General features: G+C 38.6%; 1 protein-coding gene across 1 annotated transcript in view; it reads right to left on the reverse strand.

Moving 5' to 3' along the window:
* Nucleotides 1–9,382: 9,382 nt before the first annotated feature.
* prdm5 (PR domain containing 5) overlaps nucleotides 9,383–23,401 on the reverse strand; it is a 70,063-nt gene continuing 56,044 nt past the window's right edge. The window contains exons 15-16 of the mRNA XM_015390767.1: nucleotides 19,299–19,403; nucleotides 9,383–11,077 (exon numbers count right to left, since the gene is read on the reverse strand). Coding sequence (XP_015246253.1) covers nucleotides 10,913–11,077; nucleotides 19,299–19,403 — 270 coding nt within the window. The 3' untranslated portion in view covers nucleotides 9,383–10,912. The remainder of the gene's footprint in view (nucleotides 11,078–19,298; nucleotides 19,404–23,401) is intronic.

Raw genomic sequence — 23,401 nt, forward strand, 5'->3', positions numbered from 1 at the left:
TAACTCAGTTACTTTTTGGGAGAAGTAACTAGTAACTATAACTACTTACTTTTTCAAAGTAACGTGCCCAACACTGCCTATAAGTAGGTTTATATATGGATTAGGCTTATAATGCTTGGAAATGTTCTTCTTGACATAAGTAACAGAGTTGAAAAATGCTCATTTTGTTGTAAGTGAATCCTCACCAAAATCTTCTTTTCTTTTTTTATTATTTGTTTGTAACGATTCTAAATGTTATACCACATTCACTTTGTTGACCATGGGTCTGCACGACTACCTTTCACGTTGGTTGCTTGCAGTGGCGGGTGGCTCATAGGGGGCGCTTGAGTGCTGCCCTCCGTCGATGTTGAGGGGATTAGTCATAAACAATATATATAGATTTTAAAAGTATTATCAATATCTGTTTATTTTAATATTATGTGGCTACATATAATATGAATTATTAAAAATAAGCTTCTACCAATTGACTCTCATTCAACAGTGCATTTCCACCATCAGAAGGTATAATTTCTCTTCTTGGGCGCTCATTCAAAGCGCCCCTGAAGTGTAGCCAAATCACCAATTGTATAAGGTTGTTAGGGAAGATTGATAAATATTTGGCCAATCAGCATCACCAAAATTAATGGCTTTGGGGCTCCTGGAATATTCGCCCCTGCTACAGTGATATATGTGATGCAGCTGGTAGGCAGTCAGGCAGTGAGGTAGAGATTATTGCAGCTGAACTTGAACAGCAGCTTTTACACAATTAAGTGAGATCTTTACTGAGTTAGCCTTTCACGAGAAGGACGATGGTGGAAAAAATCGATGTAAAAAGACAGAAAAAGTTAAATCCTACAACCGGACTTATAGCAGGAGTTGGTTCCAGCGTAAGTCGTGGCTGACAGCCTGTTGGACAGCTAATGAACTTTTTTGTATTTCCTCCATTCTTTTTAAAAGCGACAGGAGGGATCTGATGTGGACACAGTCTGGACAGACTTAAAACACCTCTGCTACAGGTAGGACTGATTTAAAGCACTTTTTAGAAAAGGCAAAGAAGAATAAACAATCAGGGATTCAGATGGAAACTAATATAAGATACACATAAGTGTACTTTTTCTACATGTTTGTTAATTCTAACACATTTAACTCAATTTAACACATTCCCAGAAAAGAAATATTTTTTATATTTTAAAAAAAGAATAAAGCTGACTAACAGCTTCTAGATCTTCCCATGCTGGAGGTAAGCATTGTTTATTAGCACTCTGGGTATGACTTGATATTTTATTAAATGGTTGTGCTGTAATTATGAATCATTGTTTGAATATGAATGTGTGTGAATAGTTCTAAATGATTAACTAAAAAAATAATGTTTGCAGTATAATTCAGCAGCATGGTATGAAAGCAAGTTCTTGATTTATTATTTATTTTATTAACTAAATTTTTGTTGCAATCTGGTCTTAATGCATTGTTTTCATGAATGCAGGTATATGGTTTTAAAATGTAAAGATTTTTGAATGTTCTTATAATGTTCTATATTATATAGCTTGCTGTATGTTGACTGCCATTTTTTCTGGACTGTGCATCATCGTCCATCTAGATCTTCCAATGCTGGACTGCAGTTGATAGACGGACGCCCTGGTCTTAATGTAATGTTTTCATGAATGCAGGCAATAAAACTGAGCAGCTGAACCCCTGGTGTGCATATCATGTTTGAGCATCATTACATATACATGTGCTACATTTTGGGCAAGCCCTTTAACGTCTTTGCTAGAGCTGGAGTCACCCAATCACACTTCATTACACAGATTGCTAGGCAATGAACGCATAACTTTCTTAATGCAAGATGAAAAATCTCCCTTTTGAGTCATAGCAGGCCTGGCATCCTGTAAGAGCCGAGCAGGAGGGCTAACCAGAGCCAAAAATGCAAGTTAGCTAAGTGTATGAAACAGGAAATAAAATTATCTGGACGTTTAGTGCAAACTGTCTACAGTTAAACAAGGGAATGTCAAAACAAAGATGTTAAAGTGAGCATAGCACTTCAGTAAACGGAAAGAAGACAAGAGTTTATTTAGGTCTGAGGCTGCCTGTTTTTTAGACTCTGAAAAGAAGGTGGAGTATCTAGAGAGCCCAGCAATGCATGGAGAGAAAAAGTTACTCACAAAAGAAAAAGTAATTATGTTAAGTAAAAAAAATGATTGCATAGAATATTACGTTTCTTTAACACATAAAATTAGTAATTTAAATATCTGACTACAAGTTGTATGTATTTTAGTTCACACCTTATTTTATTGGAATAAAAAAACTTGATATGTGACAAAAAATTGACATCTGTGCAATATTCGGTTAATAAGATACAAAAAAAATGTGGGTTCACCTTTGGGGGTAAAATATTGCTTCATAGAGGGACATCATTGAAGGAATTTTAAAAGAAACTACCTGATTTTTCAACATCCAAACAAGAACACAGAGAGGTTATTTTATAAACGCTGTTTGAATTCCCTGTTAGTGGCTGCCTGTCATTTATGCTCACATTTTTGTGGCCATAAAGGGAGGGACACACCTCAGGCCCCAGCATCAGCTTTTCTTCCTGCCAGATTACAGACCAGAGGAATCCATGACTGAAATCTGAACTTAACACTGTGTTTCAGCTTCTGTTAAAAGGTGTCATTAAAAGCAACTTGGTTCTATAGCAAGTAGCTGTATGTGCTAATCCAAAGCAACACTGTGTGCATGTCTGCATCCATCCACAAACTGCATGTGTTTACACAGGCTGCCGGGGGAGCGGCTGTTTATCCAGCGCTGAACCTAAAGAGGTGTGAATTGGCCGTCTTTTATTCCCCAGACCTCGCTCATCGTTCTACACTGCACTTCCTGTTAACCAGAGGAAGTAGAGGCAGCGCTTGTTGTTTACTGTATGTGTGCAGTTTAAAATGAGAGTGATGTGTGTGAGCAGGCCACAGTCAACAGGCCAAGAACAATAGATTCATTACATTTGTTTGACCAATAACTTCCTGTGGAAGATAGATGTGCTTTGGCCCCAGCAGCTGTTCTCTCTGACAAACAGGCGCTCCCCACGCATCATGTCCTTGTATCCAGAGATTATCATTCTGAACATGTCTGCTTTTTTTTTTTTTTAAATGTGTGTGTTTGTGTGTGTGGCCTGGGTGGCCAATTCACAGGACCCAGACAGAAACCCCCCGATCCCACCACACACTGTTCAGCAGGGCCACAGACACTGGAGGCCTTTTTTTTTCTGTGAATTTTGCATCCTTGTGCGAGTTTGGCTGCATGTGTGTGTTTGTTCACTGGACCGAAACCCAAATCAGCACATGAAAGGTGTGCATCTCAGTCTTGCTGCTTCTCCCGCCGCTCTGACAGGAAACAGGCGCCGGTGGCGGTGTCCGATTTCTCCCGGACTCGATTTCAGGCATGCTGCAGAAATTTAAAACAGAAAGGCAGCATGAGTGGGGGACAATAAGGCCAATGTTATGTCACTAAAAGTTCTGTTCAGATCCAAAGATTCCATGCTGCTGTTCCAAGTACATCAATGCTGTGTGATTAAAAACAGTTATTGGAATGGTTTTCACATATTCATGTGTTTGATTTGCATCATCTGTTTTTTTTTAAAAGAGCCTAATGACTTAATCCAACTGCTCTCGAGTCTGTTCAGAGAGAATCCTCTGCAAAGTTCACTTTGTGTGTGTTCCACCAGTCCCGGCTGGATTTAGGTGTCATTTGTGTTGCGGCGTGTAGAGCAGGTCTCCCAAAGATTATGGGGGTTAAGACAATAACAGTACATTAGAGGAGGAGGATGAGCAACTGACTGAGAAATGAGGAAAGAGAGGAATTATGTCTGATCTCTCATCATGTTTGCCATAATGTTTTGGCTAGACCTGCTGACTTTCCTCGGTCGTCACGGTTCACCTGAAAAAAAATCCCAGGATGGATGGACGGGAGGTTTGAGCAATGCTATTCAAATACAAACCGGTAGAAAATGGGCAGGTTTTACTTTTCTGGCAGCTCATCACAGGCAGCTTTGGCAAAAGTCAGAATCTTATTAGATTTTGAGTGTCCTTGCTGTTTGCATGGTCTTCTGCCAAGTCAATTTTTCTTGAATGCAATCCTTTCATTGGCTGTATTTCTTTATTCATGGTCGACCTTTTACTAAATTTCAGCACATTTCTTTAACCCAAACTACTGGATTGTAGTTCTGGCTTTAAGGCCATTCTGCATGTTATTATACTGAAATACAATTCAGTATAAAAACTTTGAGATACTGCAGTTAGAAAATGTAGGTTTTTGTTTAAAAACCTAAAAGACACGTTTTAGGTCCTTCCAAGTCTCTCCTGAGCAGTTATTCGTAGCGACATACCAATACTTTGCTGTAATAACCTGTTGATTCGTCTTGAAATTAAGTAGCATTTTCAAAGGTGCAGTGCACAAGTTTGAAGGTAAGTATATATATTTTTTTCTTTTCCATACATGTCTAATACTATTAACCAACAAAAATGTTATATAAGTCTTAGACTCATGCAGGGAACCTCACCCAGATTTGGGACTGAAAATTGATGCTGACATGACTAATTTCCTAGTAACCAGGTTAAAAAACATCTACAGGTTGTGTTTAGGGCTTGACATGAAAATTAAATGAGATCACCGTGTATCAACTGTGTATCGTTGAAAGGCTGTGTTTTCATCCAACTCAAATGCAAATTTTAACCAAAACATTAAAAAGTAAAAAAAAAAAAAAGAAAGAAAAGGCCAATTAACTGTGCTTCCATTTAATTTAAAGCAAATTATTCAAGCAATGCGAAGAATAATGTCGTCATACGTCATCGTCCACAAGACGTCATCACACATGGCTGTAATAAAGGTGTCACTAACCGTTGATACCCAGAAGCACGATCCGTACCATCAGCTCATTTGCGCACGAAAATGACTTATTTTTATCCTTAATTCATTTAAGAATGCTAATAAACTTTAAAAAATATTTTATGACTTTTCTGAGACAATTTTGATGCTTTTTACATTTTCTCTGTTAAACAGCTTGTGTGATGTCATCATCGGACATGTTCAGAGTAGTCCGGAAAAATATGATTAAAATATGTTTATCTGCATTTTGTTTTTTATTCTTTCTGTAGGTTATAAACTATATACCATAATATAACTTACCACTTGAGGTAGCCAGCTGCTAATGAAGGAAAGTTTGGATGAATGATGGATTGTTATTGAACATGTTGCTCTTTCGTTAACATGTCAGTTAGTAATGGCGATTTTGCTTCCAGCCATGTTTATGTGTATAATAGGATAATTCAGGAAGACTTGACAGCAGGAACAGCTGATCAGTAAGGTAAAACTTAGGGTTGGAGCTAAAAAAGCTACATAACAGCAGGTTCTAAAAAAGTGTTTCCATCTACTGTTTTGCACATTAACCTTTTTTCAAAAAAAAAACCAAAAAAAAACACCTCAAGCAAGCGTAACAACTTTTTTGCAAATATGTGGGAGTTTATTCAAATTTTGCAATTTTCTTGATGAAAAAAGGCCAAACTGCAAGACTAAATATTGAGTGGGATGGAGGTAGGCAGCACTTAGGCGCTGTCTAATGGTAGCTCCTCTACCAATTTCCTCCTAATGAAAAAACATCCCTGTCTACCTAACCTAATTCCTTGTTGTTTTGCCTGAAGTACAGTCTGAAGATCAGATAAGAATCATATTTGTAAAGTAATTGAAACAGGATGAGGTCAATATTGTAGACAGAATGGATGCTTATCTCCAGATGAGGGAGTTTCCCCTCAGTATAGTGATTTGGTCTCAGACATTTAATTATCATATCTTTATCAGACTCAGAGCTTTTTAGGTATCCCACAGCCACCGTCTCCAAAATAATATGGCCTTGACAGATCTGTCTGTCAGTCCTAAAAAAAAAAAAAATGGTAAAAGCCCAGAATACCTAAACACACCCTGTCCCACATTATTGAAATCCTTCGACATGGCACTCAACGCCGGGCACACATTCCATATTACTCTGGTCCATCGAGGGGTAAACCTACCTGTTGCCCCGCAACGCCTGCCAAACAAAGGGGTCAGACAAGCGTGTCTTGGTCATTCCTAACGTGACAGTGGCTCACCATAAACCAGGACTGGCGTGGTAATGATACTCCTGCTCAGTGGGCGGGGCCGGCGTTCGGCTCTGTGGACGCTGGTCGGAGCCCAGTCTAGCCCACACTCACAAACGGGGAGGCAACACAGGAAACTGGGGCTTCCAGTAAAAACATGTAATTAGAAACACATTGACTAGGAGCTTTGGCATGGTACACCCATCAAGACGGACACATGCAGGCTTGGATGCACAGAGGGTTTAAGAAAGGAGAGATTGGAATGGACAACAATAGGTCAGTAGGAAAGCCCCCTGAATGAATTATTATGCTAATTAACTAATATTAAACAAGTGATGGCAGAGCACTGACAGAGAACACAGGCTCTAAAAAGCTAAGTTATCCTCCCTTAAACATTTGCATATCCTCCAGAGATTAAGAAGGATGAGGAAGATACTCTGACTTAAGGTGCTATGGTTTCCTCTCTGGATGTTTTATATAGAATGCATACAAAAGCTGCACTGCTGTAGTACCAGGGCAGCCATCATTTGAGGGTTCCATTTTACTGGACATTTCTGGGAGGACATAGACAATCACCCATAACATGTCTTTGGAATTATGATACCTTTTAAATACAGATTGTGTATATGTGTGCTGTACAACAAAATATGAATAGAAATGATAGAAAATTCTTTGGTCTTTTTACTGTGAAATCATGTGAAACATGTAAAAATGGCTACCATTGAAGAATGATTTGCAATTGTGCATTAAATGTATGTAATGTAAAAGATTATGTTTTCTCTCATGATTAAAAAAAAAAAGCTTTTTTTTATAGAATTTGGTCAAAATGGGCTAAGTGTGTACAGCCTGCAATGTTGGACTTTGTGTAAAACCATATAATCCCAAACGCTGGTTGTTAAGTGTCTCCATCACAACTTCCCTTTTTTTGTTCTTTCTTGATGTTTTCTGAGACTTAGACAGATTTTCATGTTCTCCTATTAGATGCACCTGTCTAAAGTTTTGAAATGTCATGTTCCAGGAAAATAAATAAAATGTAAATTTAAAAAAAGCTACACCACTAAGGCTGAGAAATTTCTAGACATGTCGCCTAACGGTAGCAGGAGCCTATATGGCGATCAAACAGTGTATCCTATATGTTCTTAAAGTCGTAGGGAAACGGCTGTTCCAACCGTTGCATTTCCAAATTATCCCGAGTGCTGCCTGACTGTACATGAGTGAATAAAGTGAATATGATTGGTTGACTATCACATTGTTGTGGCGGAAGGTTCACAAGCAAGTTTGATTGTAGCCGGTTTCTGGGAAGTATTTTGCTAACCAGTTAGCAACTTAGTGCTAGTAGGTTCCCAATGGGAAATTACATTGGGACCAAATAGCACTTAGAAACGACACTGTCAAGGAACGCTATGGACAGTGGAAACATGCAAGAGGAGTTTAGTGTCGGAGGTCGTGGATGAGTCTCCTCTGTCATACATTTTTTATTTAGAGGAGGAAAGCGGGGAGGAAGATGTTGTGGAAGAGGACGCCAGGGCGGCAGAAGCTTGGTTTGGTGTAGAAGGCTTACAGCCGTACATGTTTGAGTCCTTGCCTCGCAACGCTGCCAGTTCTGTTAGCTCTACGCCTGCTGAACACACAGACATCCATCCCCGTGAACACTGGGACGTAACTCAATAGGAAAGGAAATTATTATTATTTCAACCGTTGCGTTTATTAGCTAAGACATATGAAGTTGCTATGATTGAAAAAAACTGATTGACAGATGACTGTTGATATATGATTGGCCCAATGTAGGTGCACAAGCTGACGTATAATTAACTGGCCTGGATAAGATGAGGCATTGTATTTAAGTCAATGATTTGATGTAATCAACTGGTTTTCCTTAGATAGAAAACTTTGAATCACTTTGACTGTATGATCTGGTTAAACTGTAAAGTCCCTTGATATGACTTGTATTGTGAATTGGCGCTATATAAATAAACTGAATTGAATTGAAGATAACAAAAAAAAAACAGATTTTAAGACATGATTTTTCTTTAAATAGAAATTTTCTTTCTGCAAGGCAACAATGCTACAACCTGCTCCACCGTGCAGCAGTAAGTTATCTTTAATAGTGTAATGGTTGTATGGTGAAAAGTCGGACTATACCATACCCATTCTTAACTTATTCCTCTGGTAGCTTTGTATTTCCATATATCTGTCATTCAATAAGTAAAACAAGGTTAGTTTTTCTAAATCTACCCAAAAGTGAATCAGCTTGTTTTTCCCACAGACCAAGAAAAATGGTGAGACATCAATAATTGTGACATTCAAATAAAAACCATTTACTGTTGCAAAGTCCTGCATCTATTTATTTGCAAGATGCAGCATAAATGCCACTCAAATCTTCAGAGATAATCAGTATGAGCAGGAGGTTCCACTGCTAAAGAACAGCAGTTGGGCAGAAACATGGTCAGCAAACTGCGGCCCTCATTGCCAAATGGTGAACCCAAATCTAGTGGGGGGGACTGCCTGTGATTGGAGAGACGAGGCTAACTTGGACAAATCCTGAAGTTTCTGTTCCAGGACTATTTCCTCTGATTTAATTGAACATGAGTTGCAAAAATTATTTAGGTGTTGAGCAAACAGTCGCACAAAAATAATCTTATAATCATTAGATGTTTTTAGGAAGTCAAGAGCAACGATGCACAGATTTATTAAGCTTGAACAACAGGCAGTCGGATGAGAAGAACTTTCCCAATTAATTTACTGCTCATGAGATTCTCACAGATTTCAGAGTGGAGATACCAAAAGAGCTGCTGTGGGGGGATGGACGTGAGAAAGAGTCTCCGCATCCACAGAGAGAAACCATCAGAGGCGCTCTTTAGTGTGTGGCTTTACAGATCAGGCGAGTGGTGACTGTGGTCTCAGAAAGAGAGGGAAAAAAGAGCCTTAATTAGCCTCCACTCCCATCAGACTGCCAGCCTAAGAATAGGGGTTAGATTAACGAGAAATGAACGCTTTTAATCAACTCTCAAAGCCATTTTTCCCCCATTTCCCCCTTCAATGTCAACAGTTCACAAACACATAATTAGAATAAGTGGGGGGAAATGGACGTTTGGTAGGTGATGAGGTTTCATACATCTGAAAACACAAAAGTGTGAAATGACAATCCACATTTTCCAGATGTAGAATAAACAGCTGGAAAACTGGGGATTAATCATGAGAGTACAGAACGAGGAAGGAAGTGGAAAAATAATGGCAAAAGAAGACAGACTCTCATGAAATATATAAAACAATGTATTGAACAAAGATTATCATAAAACCATGTAAACAGTTTATAAGGCACAACATCCTGGGAAATTTATAGCGAAATAAAGATTAAAGAGAAAACAAAAATAGTTGTTTGGTTCTTCTTTAGTTCTTTAAGAGAAAAAAAACATTTGTCCACAAATATGTGGCCAAAAAAACATCTTTTGAACCCAGAATCCATTCATCTTAAGCCAGTCATGACGTTCAAACCAAATCTGCTGAGAGCAGACAGAGAACACAGAACACTTCCTCAACTATACATACTTAATAAACTTTTTAGATTTTTTCACAGAAAACAACAAACTTTAAGACATTTTTGTGGGATTTTATGTACTAAATAAAAGCAAAGTAGTCCTTAACTGTTGAGGGGAACAGAAAATATATATAAGTCTGTAAAATCCACTTGTTCAGTCTCAGAAATGTGCTAAATGACATCAGCTCAGTGGACAAACAAAATCTATTGACAGGGCAGGTTTTAGTTGTGTAAATCACAAATCGGATCTTCCACTGGACTCAGTGGGAGATTAAAAAAGGAAGCTAATCCCAGAGGACAAGTAAGGAACACGGAAAAAGAAGGTGCCAAGGTGTAAATCAGATTTAAATTGCACATCTCTGTTTGACCATGTGCGAAGCATGGTGAAGGCAGCATCATGCTATAGGGATCCTGTTCTCAGCAGTAGCTTAGGGTTTCTAAAACATGTAACAAACTGAACCCAAATTCACAACCAACAACTGTGTTTCTCTAACCCTAAATATCCCATCAACCAATCCAGATTGAACATGACAAAATAGATATTTTTAACACCTGGATCCAATTTTAGCTACGCTAACAAGTATGTTTACAATGAAAAAGCTGCGAATTGAAATCATAAAAACGTTTTGTTTTCCAAATTTTATGGTAAAAAAGCAACTGAATAAATTTTGTTAGCCAAAGTAAATCATGCAGCATCTTCCTTATTTTAGAGCTCCATTCAACAATCCAGTTCCATCACTTGTACAATACAGCCCCCAAAACGATGGGGATGGATTTTGTCCATTAGTTTGACTTCTCAAAGAGCAGGTGTTGGGGTAGAAGGATAAAAGGACCCTAAAAAGGAATCTGCTTGCTGGTTTTCTTCAGCACTTGGCAACAGGCCACAAACACACATCGAGGTACAACAGGCTCTGGTTGGAATGGTACACAGAGCAATACTGCTAAGACGTCTGGAGGATTGGATGTGAAATGCAAGACATTCCTGGGAGCAGACTCAGCGGCTCCAGAGGCATATATAGCATATGGGAATGGGTTTGTTCAAATATTAAAAATAATGAAGAAACAGGATGATGGGGGAAAAAAATTAGACAAAGAGTCTTGGTTTCAATTTTAACATGCCTGTCTTGATGTTTCCTCTGTTCTTCATGCATCTATTGGTAATACCAACATTGCAGCTATCTGTCCATCTCTACACGCTGCATGTTCAGACTTTTCTGCTACGTAAAACACGAGGCAGAAGTTTATCTTAAGGATCTGATTTGTGCTCTTGTAATTGGCTTTAGCTCTCTGTCTCCCCGTGGACATTCTCCATGTGGACTTTGAGGTAGTCGTTCCGGGTGAACTTCTTGTGGCAGAGCTGGCACTCCGCCATGGGCCGGTTGGGGTTGTGAGTCAGCTTATGTCTGCTGAGCATCTTCTTCAGGCTAAATGACAGATCGCACACCTAAAAGAACAAGAAAAGCAAAAGCTCAGAAGTCTTATGACAGCAGCATAATTAAAACTCTACATGCAAAATTATTTTTTTAATGTCCCTTTACAGCAACAATTTTCAAAGCATCTATTTTATATGATGTAAAATAATGTTAACAGATGGTTTGCAAACATTTTTACAGATAAAAATCAGTTAGAATGCTTTTGTGTTCATGCAAAGAAATAACCACCTTTTTGTGTAAATACTGCTGAAACTCTCCTTGGGTATGTCTTTACCAGCTTTGCACATGTATTTAAATGTTTGCTAATTTTTTTTTTCTCAAATAGGTTAGACTGAAGGTAAAAAGTCAAAGAAAATCAAATATTCTAAATTGGATTTAGATCTTGTTGTTTTTTTTCCATCCTGCAGAAAGAAAAACCCTCTGACTCAGCCTCTGCTTTTCTGCATCTTTTCTTCCATGATAACTGTTGGTTTATCTCCTTCCAGATTCACATCATCTCTGACCAGCTTTCCTGCCTCTGCTGGTCAAAAGCATCCCAGCATAATGTTGCCACCATATACCACTGTGTCCAGAGTATGGTGCAGTTAGCACATTTCTCTCCCTATCAAAACTTTAAAGATCAATTGTTATGGCTCGACAGTATTTCACTGAAGCTAAGCTTGGATCTACAATCCTTGGTATTTTGCTCTGTAAGAAGGGCTGCAACAAATGAATATTTAGAAAATCAATGAATCTGTTTATTATTTTTTTGGGTATTAATTAGACGGCTAAAACACTCTATCCGGAAGACTTAAGGAGTTCTGGATGGAAAATAATAATGGACAAAGCATTGTTTTTCATCATGAAAGTAAAATGTTTGGTTATTTTTAAAAGTTTTTGATGTCAGATTGGAGAAATTTACCTCTGCACCCCAAGGGGATGGATTAAATGGGAGAATTTGTTGTTTTCTTAGCTAATGGCATGTTTAAGAGTCGATATTAATCCTGATAACAATAAATCCATTACTAAATTAGTTGATGTTTATTTCATTCATCGCGATTCTTCTTTTTTTCAGCCTTTTTATTGTCATTACATTGTCACATGTACAAAGCAAGGAAATTCATTCTCTGCATTTAACCATCCCGTTGGTAGCAGTGGGGGATGCCGTTGTGTGGTGCCCGGGGGAGCAGTGTGGGGTTAAGGGTCTTGCTCAGGGACCCAGAGTGGCAGTCTGTAGGAGATGGGATTGAACTCAGAACCTCTGAATTTCAAGCACAATGCCCTAATTACTAGGCCTGATTAACAATTTAAGACCTTTGGAATCCAACCCTATGGTAAATACTTTCACAACCTTCCCACTGACCTGTCTAGATATTCCTAAGAGGTTGCTGACATTTGCTTTTTAATATTTAAAGAACTTTATTAAAGACTACTCTTCAAAAGTCAAAAGTGTCTTCAGTCAAAGGCTTCTCTAGATACAGGGCAAGAAAAACCCTTTACAACAAATAGTTGAAGAAAAACCCAGTTAATTTAATTTCCCTCTCAGGTCAATAAAGTATCTTTGAATGTAATTTAATTTAAATAAAGATTGAAAGGTTGATTAGATTTGGGTTTAGATTCCTCTCTTGTCTCCGCTTGACCCCCTCCCTGCTGTTCTCCTGTCCAGAGCCTCGGCCCGCTCTGCTAGCCAGAACCTACTCAGGCTGTGTCCAAACCTCTAGTGGATGAAAAAGTAGTGGACTCGAAATTTCCTAAAATGCACCTTGATAAGTAGTTATCATCCATGGTCATGCTCTCCTCGCAAAGCATCATGGGATTTGTATTCACCTCGGCTTGCTGTCACTACCCGATAGTGGTGACTAATAACAAAGATGGCGCAGCCAGGCATCAGGCAGAGGAAGATAAGTTACGTGACCAATGGAGCAAAAAGCAGTGATTATCTATCTAAACGGTCAGTTAACTGAGTTCACTATAAAGTCCACTATATAATAATGCTCTATATAGACCGGGTTCCTTCTGTATTCGGCCATTATGTCAAGTAGAAGATGTGCTTGTATGGCTGCTTTTGGTAGGGGGCTGACAGGGGTCAGGGCCCCTGTAGAACCAGTCCCTGTTATGGCCTCTGTACCGAAGATAAGATACTAAACCAGTTTTTAAAGATAAAAATCCTGGCCCAGAAACCATAACTGAAATCTTTTACTATTTTACCTTAACAGTGATTAAAAGATTTAGGTGCTGCACTTTTAGCTTCGCCTGTTTTGAAACTGAATCACTGTTTTCTGCTTCCAGATTAGGGGTTTGAAACCAGCAGCTCCAGAACCACATGTAACTCTAACACTATAACACTAGAATTATTAACACAATTTTACAGATTATTCATAATTTTAGATTTTATCTTTAAAACCATATCATGTATCTTTTTATTTCCACTTTACAATCATTTGCTACATGTATAATCTCATTAAAAGACATCAAAGTTTGTGTTTGGGCCAGAAAGCTTGTGTGAGGCGCTATAACTGCTGCTTCTATTCCGGGAGCTCCTCAGTGACAGCAGGGTTTAGACGTCTAACAGACACACAAACTTAGTGATACAGACTCAGTTATAAAGAAGACAGAAAGTATGAGAACCCCCCTCCATCAGTTTTGGGAGGGATTGTACACTACTTTAACACTTATCCTAAATAAGTCATTTTGCTCTGATGACTCCTGCCCCCCTGTATCAATCAGGATAATCCAGCATTGGCCGGAATTCCATTTTGACATTAAGCTGGGAGAATCTCAGCATGTGTCCACGGCTCCATCTGCGAACTACATTTAGAAAGTCAGACAGCATACATCTGTGTCTGTACAGCATTATAGAGAAGCTCTGATAGAAAAGCGGATTACATGGGATATCTACAATGATGTGATACCTGGCTGTTACCAAACATGGCTCAACAATCTGCAAAACAGACCCAATGTCTGTCGGATATTTCTGTTTTTTTGGACTGAAGAAGTGGCAGAGAGCTGATGTGCATCTCACTCCAGGCCAGATGTAATTGGGAATGCTTCGACATTTCAGTACTTTTTGACAGGAGCTGAATCGGCAGCTCTTTCTGTGTCCAGAAAGTTTCTGGAAGCGAGCAATCCCTTTGTCTGGCTCAAAATAAACCGCCTCTAATAAAACCCACATGTCCTCTTATTTCCACTGGTTTTGGGATCAAATTAATTACACGGAAATGTCTCTTCTGGGGCTGGAAAAAGAAGCCGGATGAGTGTTTGATATCATTGGGGAGCTCTTGTGGTGATGCCTAATTGTCAGTGAGTGGGATGCTGATTTTGTGGCCTTTAAATATAACATCAGATGAGTCTCTGGGAAGATGGGTTTTCTGTTTTAAAGCTCTCTGGGTTTTGAATCTGAAACAATTATTCAAATATATAGCGTTCACCTTCTACTGATGGTCATTTAGGAATAAAAAGCCTCAGTTTTTCTATATTGTGCAGAAAAAAGAGTTTAAAGACTCACTGACTCTTTTTTGTCAGTTTTATGTCCTCAGTTTTAACCCTTTTAGCCGATTCTTCAACTACAGAACAGGGAAAATACAGTCCTATTTATTAAACTGGATCATTATTAAAAAGTTTTGTTTTTTTCAATTTAGCCACGTAATTAATTTAAACACATTATTCAGATTTATTTCTTTTCATTTTAAGCTTCTATTTATGTTTTTTTATCATGACTTTTTTGGGTTAATTAATTTTTGTATCAAATTGAAGAAAAAAGTGATCTAAAAGGGGAAAATAACCATAAAAGTGAAACAAATAAATTTGAGCGAACACATTTTCACACTGATAGCAAAAATTCATGTTATTTGACATTAAAAAAATTTTTTTGAGAGAAAATATTTTGTCATTGAGTCTGAACAGAATCGGTGATATTAGATGCGTTGGAGATGAGCAGCGCTTCGCCTGGGATGTGGACGAGAGCTTACGGCTGTGGTGATGGGCGGGGTCAAAAGTCTGTTGTGAAGCTGGACAGAGCTGTCTGCAACTGAAGGAGATGGCTGGCTTTGGGTCTGTGTTATGGAACCTACTGGTGGAAAATACACAATAACACTCTTAGAAACACAATACAGTCATTAGCTCCCATCCAGGTTCCAGACAAAGCGCTGCTCATCTAGAACACAATTAAAATCACCAATCAGCTGTCAGTTCTTTTAAAACTGGCCAATTGGAATACAGGACTGCTGTTTTACACATCAAAGAAAAATCCTGAATTGAGAGCAAATATTTGTCTTTAGAGAGAAAAAAAAAATTTTGAGAGAGAAATCTACTTTTGAGAGAATTTTTTTTTCACTCTGATTGCAAAAAAAAAACAATATTTGAGAGTAAAAGTATATTTCTGAAAGAGAAATTATTTTCCAAATGTCAATTTGTTTTTATCTATATAATGACAAACTGTTTTCATTCAAAATCTTTTTCTTCATTCTCAACATCAGCTTTTGCTACGAGTGTGAAAATGTACAAACTCCATTGAATATTAGTGTATATACAATTTATAGTTTTGCAAAAACATAATAAAAGTAAGAGATCCACTACTGTTAATATCTTCAAACTGACTTGTAAAAAAAAATCTAAAATCAGAAGAATCATATGTTATTAGGGTTTTACTGGCAGCGGTAACCTAGACCCATTAGGAACATTTGGAAAAAGTGTTTGGTAGGGTAAGTGTTTTTAAAAAATGACTTGGCAAGCCTGTTTACAAAATTTCATTTCCGATATTGCCAGCTGAAAAATGACCAAGAATAAGCCTTCAAAGTTCTTCTTTGATGCCTTTTCAAACTCCAGGGTATGTATTCACAAGGAATCCCCTCAGGCTGCGACTATCTTAGCCTAAAAATACCTGCAAAGCATTCTTAGCTGAGGAGTGATTCAGATAGCTGCTAAGAGCATCTCTAAGCAAGGAGCCAGTAGCAATGTTTATCTTTGTAAAGGTGATGTGGTTTTGTCCATTTACCAGGTGTGATGATGTCTTCTAAGAGCCTTCATTGGTTGATATGAGAAACAAAACAACTGAAATATAAATGCACCCATGGAGATAAATAAACCAATTATTGAGATAAGAAATACCTTTTTTAATTCCCCTAATTTTAGCTTTCTGATTGTTATGTTATCCCAACATAAATGATAGTTTCACGACTTCATCTTTTTGATATCAACATAGACACCAACTGTCACTATTTTATTGTGATGGCCTGCTTGTATAAAGCAGTTCTATTTTGCAAAATGGCCAACATAAAATCTCTCCCTTTTACATCTTCCTTCTATGCACACTATATTGGGGGTATACAGGTGCGTCGTGAACCTGTCCAACTGCTAAACTGAATCTCTCTCTGTATAAGGAGGATAAAGTTGATCTTATCTCCATATATTTAATTGAATGATAGTTAAAGAAGTTTTTAATTTATGTCATTATTCAAGCTGAGCATCTGCCAAACAGCTCTTGCTGTTACAGCCACCTTCTCTGCTTAAGACCCTCTTAGCCTAACTTAGAAGTTTGGTTACTACACAGCAGAATAAAAAAAAAACTGAAGAAACTATGTTTGGAAAGAGCGTTCAAAAGTCAGCACACCGCCAGTTAATCCTGGACCTTTAGAGTAAAGTGATCGGACAGCTGCAGCTGATCCAGAATGCTGCTGCCTACGTCCTCACTGAAACTAAGAAAGTGGAGCACATCACCTAAGTTTTTATGTCCTTCCACTGACTTCTCATATCTCAGAGAATAGACTTTAAAATACTTCTGTTAGTCTATAAATCATAGAATGCTTAGCCCCTAAAGAGGCTACATTAAAGACTTGCTGTGGATCACCCTCTCGGACCTCTCAGGTCTTTCAGAAGAGCTGAGAGGACAAAATCCATTCTGCATATCTAGACCCAGACATAAAGAAGCAGCTTTAGTTCTTATGCTCAATTATTCTGGAAAGAAAACTATAAAAGCAGTGGAACCCTAAAGTTGCTTTAAATTTGGATTGAAAACCTATTTGTTTAGTTTGGCCTTAGGTTGGGCTATAAAAACACTTCTAGTTAGGCTGTCAGTCCAACTTTCCTTTAATTTTTTATCAGCTCTATTATCATTAATTTCTATATACATTTTATTTTAATTATTCACTTTAGCTCTTTATAATTATTCCTGCTACCTTTGTGCAATTGCAATATACTTTTATTTTTCTTATGTACAGAACTTTGAATCGTCTTGCCTCATTAAGAGCTACTTTAAGCTTTACAGTTATTCATATGGCCAAAATCTCATAACAGTATCTATTTACCATCTTTATTTGTCAGTTAACTGCAGCTCAGCCTCCACCACCAGCAAAAGTGTTCATACGTATTGATCTCTGTCCAAGTCTGTCACACCAAACCCATTCCCTCTAATATATTGCACGCTATTTAAAATCCTCCCTTTGACATTTAAAACATTCAAATCTGAACTCCAATGCTTTGGTCTGAATTCCTTTTAATTGTTGCTCATCATGTCCTTCTTTTTCCACAGTCCTCAGGAGCATCTGAGATTCACTTGTTTTGGTGGTACCTATTTGAATGCAATTGATCAACATATTCTCATTACCGTACGAAAAGTTATGCACACTATTTCGTACGTTTTTGGACGTTTTTCCTCAAAAAAAACCACATCAGTGCGCATGCGCTGGCAGACAGAAAAAAAAAGCAGATCCGCGGACGGACATACAAATGGGAAAAACAATGCAATCATCACTTATTCATGTCTCTAACTACTTTTCGTACAATTTCACACTCACTCATAATGAGAATAGGTTGGATTGATGCACCTACCTTCCCCCCGGTTCACAGACCGTTCCAATGCAACCCATGCAGATATTGTTGTAGTTTAACAGCACACACTCAGTTAGCTTGAGGTGCAGAAACTGGAGCACGGTGTAATTAATTATTTCATTTAATACATCTAACAATTGAACTTGAATTTTTTACAGGGTTGAGGTTGGAAATACCTGGGAGAAATAGAAATATGTGAAGGTCCGTGACCCTGTTTAGAAGTTCTGCAGCAAATAATGATTATTGTTAAATAACAAAAAAAAAGAAAGGGAATAAAGAAAACTGAACTTTAAGTGACAAAAAAAAGCTTTTTTCACCTCATAGAGACTCTGAGTGCAAAAAAAATAAAATATCTGAGGGATAAAAAAGTGGAACTTGATAGTGGAATCAAAAATAGTGCAGTGAAGAGTGGAAAGAAATAAAGATAAGAGTCTAAAGGAAAAGTCCACACTCAAAACTATACCATACTGAGGTTTGGAAAGGTATGAGGTGGAAAGAAGTAAACATTGATTTCTCCATTTCAGATCGAATCCAAACAATCTGATGGTTTACCAGTAATCCAGCTGTTCACAGAGGTAAACAATTTTTGGTCACATTGTTTTTTGGGGCATTTTATCTTGTATTTAAGGAACAGAACATTAACAATTAGGGTAATGGAAATATAGCTCTTAGCTGCACATGTCTGCCAAGTTCAGCTTGTTAGCCATGAAAAGCTACGCTACTAAAGAAAATAATCTTTTGGAGTTTAGGGAAGATTTCAAAGCAAAACCTAAAATTCACCCATGATCTATATCAGAGATAACAGAATCTTTGGAAACTGTTAGTCACACTAACTATAAAAAACATGTGCGTTCAGAATCGACTCCATTATGACTCCAAGCATAAGCAGTTTACGACCGGGTTGATGAGAAATAGAAATAGCTGTAGAAACCTCAGCGACATTACCTCACCAGTAGTCAATAACTGTATCAGAGGTCATAATTGTAAATTATCCTGAAATTTCATCCAGAAATTTGTGCTTATGTTTCATCAACTCATTAAAAGTCTGAATTTTGGTAAAACTCCACCTGATTATTGAATATTGTTTTTTTTTCTTTCAGAGTTTAAAAAGAGGTCTGAAATTTGAAACAACTGTGAAAAAGTTTAGCATACGTAGGTTAAAAACCGACAGGAAGTTCTCTTGCGTGTCTTTACTCCCTTCTCTGTGAATAATTATTACTTCTGCAGTATTATAAGCTGAGAGTAATTTATCCCTCTGATCCTCTCAAAGTGTTTACGTGAGATCGGCCCACTCTGCCCCTCCGGAGAAGAAAGATCCCTATCTGGCTCTAGCTGAGCTCCACATCTGGCCTCGTGCCAGAGGTCCATCAAATTTACACACAGAGACAAAAACAGGCAGGAATCAAGGAAAGGCAGTCTGCTTCTCACGTCACACTGGAAGGGTTTCTCTCCCGTGTGCGTCCTCATGTGCTCGTCCAGTCCTCGTTTCTGGCTGAAGGCCTTGTTGCACTCGCTGCATTTGTACGGCTTCTCCTGCAGAGACACACATGTAAAGAGGGCATATTTTATGGCAAAGCGTGGGCAGTTTTCATTGCATATGGACAAAACCTGGGGAATAGAAAACAAACACGTAATGACACGCACATGTTGGAAAATACACGTGGAGAAAAACTAACGGGCATGCAGGAAAGATGTGGAAGTATCCCAGGTTTACTTTCACGCTCTCCACTGTGTTCTGGTGACGATATGAGAAGAAAGGCTGAGAAGCTTCTGCAGCAGGGAGGAAATGGCCAACACGGGGGCCATCAAAAACACATGCATTCCTAAAAAGAGTAAAGAAAACAAGGAGCAGAAAATCCCTTTGAACATGAATCAGTGCGCTGGCACTGTAGGGCTGTAGCATATCAATCCTCTGTCTCCACACCTCATCAGTTTACCAAAGAACATTTCCTCTGCCGCTTTCGGAGGCCCTTCTTAGTCAGCCAAAGCGGCTATCTTGCTGTGGGTGCGTCGTCACAAGCATGCATGTGTGAGTGTGTGTGAGTGTGTGTACAGTATGTGTGATGAGGAGGGCGGATGGTAGGCGTGTGCGGCTCGTTCTGAGGGGAAACAGTGCTGACACTTTAAAGACTTTAAAGAAGAAATGAGAAAGAGATAGCGAGCAGTCGGTTCCCACTGCCGCAGCTTTTGGGAAGCTGCTTTTGACAAGTCTGGCTGATAGCAGAGGCTCTACCCATTTTAGGCTTAGTTGTCTTGGGAACGGGGTGAATGCAGGAAGCAAGGGTCCTGGGAAAGGCGCTATCATGTGGGCCGGGCAAGGAGTGCCCAGTGACACAGGAGACAAAAGGAGGTAAAGATCAGGTTCACTGCATGTGTGCCTGTGAGCAGCTTTAAGGATGCGACTGTTTGGCCGCATGTGACAGAGTGAAGGGGAACAATGGAAATAAAGCCCCCTGTGTGTGAGAGAAAAGCCCACCCCAAGGAAACAGATTCTGTTCTGATCAGTTTCATGCAGATTCCCACAAAAATCCCCAGCTTTGACCACAATCATGTTCTCCTCCATAAAAACAAAACTTTCAAAAGTTCAAGGAACATATGAATGAAGTAAGACCCACAATGCACCAGTGTGACCCTGGTAACATCAAACATCTGTACCTGGTGACCTTCAGCCTTTGGCAGCTGTTCCGCCTCTGACCCCTGACCCGACCTCTCCTCTGAATCCGACCAGTTTCTACAAAGAGCCCATCCAGAGATGTGGGGATGGAGTCTTGTTTGTTCAGTCCAAAGCAGGAGATCTTCTCATATGACACATTAAATATGCAGGTATTTGTAACGCAGCATGCGAGCAGGAAGCTGCTCTGCACCACCAACCTTCAGGTCAGTAAGCAACCAACAACCACGCTCACACTGAGGGATTTTTTTAGGCAAGCTGGCAGAATGGCTTAAGGCGGTGTCAGCCTGTCAGGGACCCTGCAGGATTGATCACCATGTTATTGTAGGAGAAAGGCTGCTTGGTCGGAGTGATCTATGGGATTTTTTTTCTCCTGGTAGCACAGTGGAAAGAAAAGAAAAAACTATATCACCAAGATAAAAATCAAACAATGACTAATTAAACTGATTTGGGGAAAAATAATTTTTGAATGGAATATTTTCTCATTCCACATTCGCGCATAGAGACTTACGATTTTTATGGAAAACAAGCACGGAATCCAGCCCCAATATTCGCAACATGTTGCTTTAAATCCAGGAATGTGAGAGAGCGCTTTGCAGAGGAAAAGATGCAGATGAAAAAACTTGTTTACAGTTAATTGGGAATGACGCAATCAAGAAGCACGTAAGAATTTTAAACGAGGTGCATGAATGAAAAATGCAAATGGTGAAAAAAAAAAAAACCTATGAGTTACTGCAACATTTAGTTTCCCTTCAAGGTTTAATAAAGTATCTTTTAATTGAATTTGAGCTGCGGATTGTTAGCATTGCACAACATATGCAATAAGATTCACAGGGTTTAGAGCACAACAGAGCTTTTTGGTTGTTCATACCAAAAGATTAGAAAAAGATTAGTCAAAAAACATGGTTTCTTTTCTTTGTAGATAGTTATGTATATTAAAAAAAATACTTCCATAATAACAATTGTAAGATGAATTCTTGCGACGTTTCTGTATTTACAAACACAATCCATCTTGTCCCACAAATGCTTAAACTGTTCAAGAAACGTCCCAGCACGAGCTGGCTAGTACCATAGCACTATCATGGTACACAACGGATTATACAGCCACGAAAGAACCAAAACAAACATGGCAGCACAGGAGGAGACAGGTGTAGCTGCTACCATTACATCTGTTTGTCAGAATCCACAATTTCCTCTTCAAAAGAAGACCAGCCAGAGTAATACAACCAAAATTAACTAGGACTTCTTTGGCATCTCTTACTTAAGATACTGTAATTTTTACTGTGATTTGCTGAAATCAAAAACTCCCAGGGGGGTCCTAGGGGACAAATATTAAGAGGTATTTGAAGCAATAAAGCTTTAGGTGTCATGGTCTTGCCACTGATGACTTGCTTAATGGTTAATTTTATTCACCTGCTTAGCCCCGCCCAGTTTCTTATTACTCTTCACCTTATACACCTGCTCCTGCCTCTGTTTAAGCTGCTTGCCACCAGTCATCAGTGGCAGATCATCCAAGCCTTTGGTGAGAGTTGTCTAGAGTACCATGTTTGTTGTTCTGATTGCCTAATCCTGACTAGTTCTGCCCTTTGGACCTCTGAACCTGCTTGTTTATGTTCTGATCTGTTTGCCTGACCTGTCTTCGGACTCCTGCTGGATTCTGCCTGCTTACGACCCTGAATCTATCTCCTGACCCAGATTTGGATTTCCCTTCGGGACCTCTTCAATTTCTGATCTTCTGGCCTGGACTCCTGTGAACCTCTTCCACATCGACTTTGGCTTCACCTTCTGGGAACTCCTGCCTTCCTTCATCTGCTTGCTTCTGCTCGTCAGCCAGTTCAGCAGCCTTCTTGGCTTTGGCTCCTGGAACTCGCTGGGCGACGTTCACCGTGTGCATTCCACTTCTTCTTCTGGGCACGGACTGAGCTTTAAAACAAGGTTAGTGACTCACACCCTCGTAATCTTCCTCTGTCGGATTTACTTGGTCACTAAAGTGAGTTTACCCCTCTGCAGAGATTCCAGCCAGCGAAAGGCCTTTGTGAGTCACATCTGTCTACCTGCTTGAAATTCTGGGTCCACAGTTCTAAGTCCTGACAATAAGAAAATATTTCCAACAGAGACCTATGGAACTGTTCCCTCAGGCTGCCTCCACAAGGAGCTGGACTTTAACAGGAAAAAGGAAGCTAAGGGACAGTTAATAGGAAGAACTGTGAAAGTAATCAATAAACAAATGAATCACATAATAAATTTATGTGAGCTCACTTAATTACATTTGCATTCTTGTTCGTTATTGTTTACTGTCCTGATTTCCAAAATTGATTCAATTTGAATGACAATAATGTTGTTTATCATAATGGTTTGTGGGACAATTTATTAACAACAAAAATGGAGGATTTCCCAATCTATCACTTGACAGTAATTCTGACCCTTATATCAACTTTTTAGCTAGACAGAAATTGTACACTGTGGTTCACATTACATTAAGAGATGCCTTTAAAAACTCTGTAAGCTTGCACTGATTTTATTTATACCGTTTAATGTTTAGTTTATTTATAAAATGCAAAGGTGAGCTTGTTTTTATTGATGATTAAAGATAAATAAATATTTAGTCAGAGTTTAAAAAAGGTCAGAATCCATCCATAAAAAAATTGATCAGCATTTAAAGAATATTAAAAAAGCAACTTTAATATGATTCCATTTAAAATGTTGTTTATAGTTGTTTAACTCCACAAACTATCAAAAATCTCAATTCTAAAACAACTTTTTAAAACTCATAACATCTGATTAGAGAACATCCATTCAACTTTAAAAGTTTAAACAATAAAAAACTACCAGAGGCCAGATATCTGCATCAGGCATGTTC

The sequence above is a fragment of the Cyprinodon variegatus genome, unplaced genomic scaffold (genome assembly GCF_000732505.1).
Source record: "Cyprinodon variegatus isolate N-32 unplaced genomic scaffold, C_variegatus-1.0 Scaffold512, whole genome shotgun sequence".
Taxonomy (NCBI): domain Eukaryota; kingdom Metazoa; phylum Chordata; class Actinopteri; order Cyprinodontiformes; family Cyprinodontidae; genus Cyprinodon; species Cyprinodon variegatus.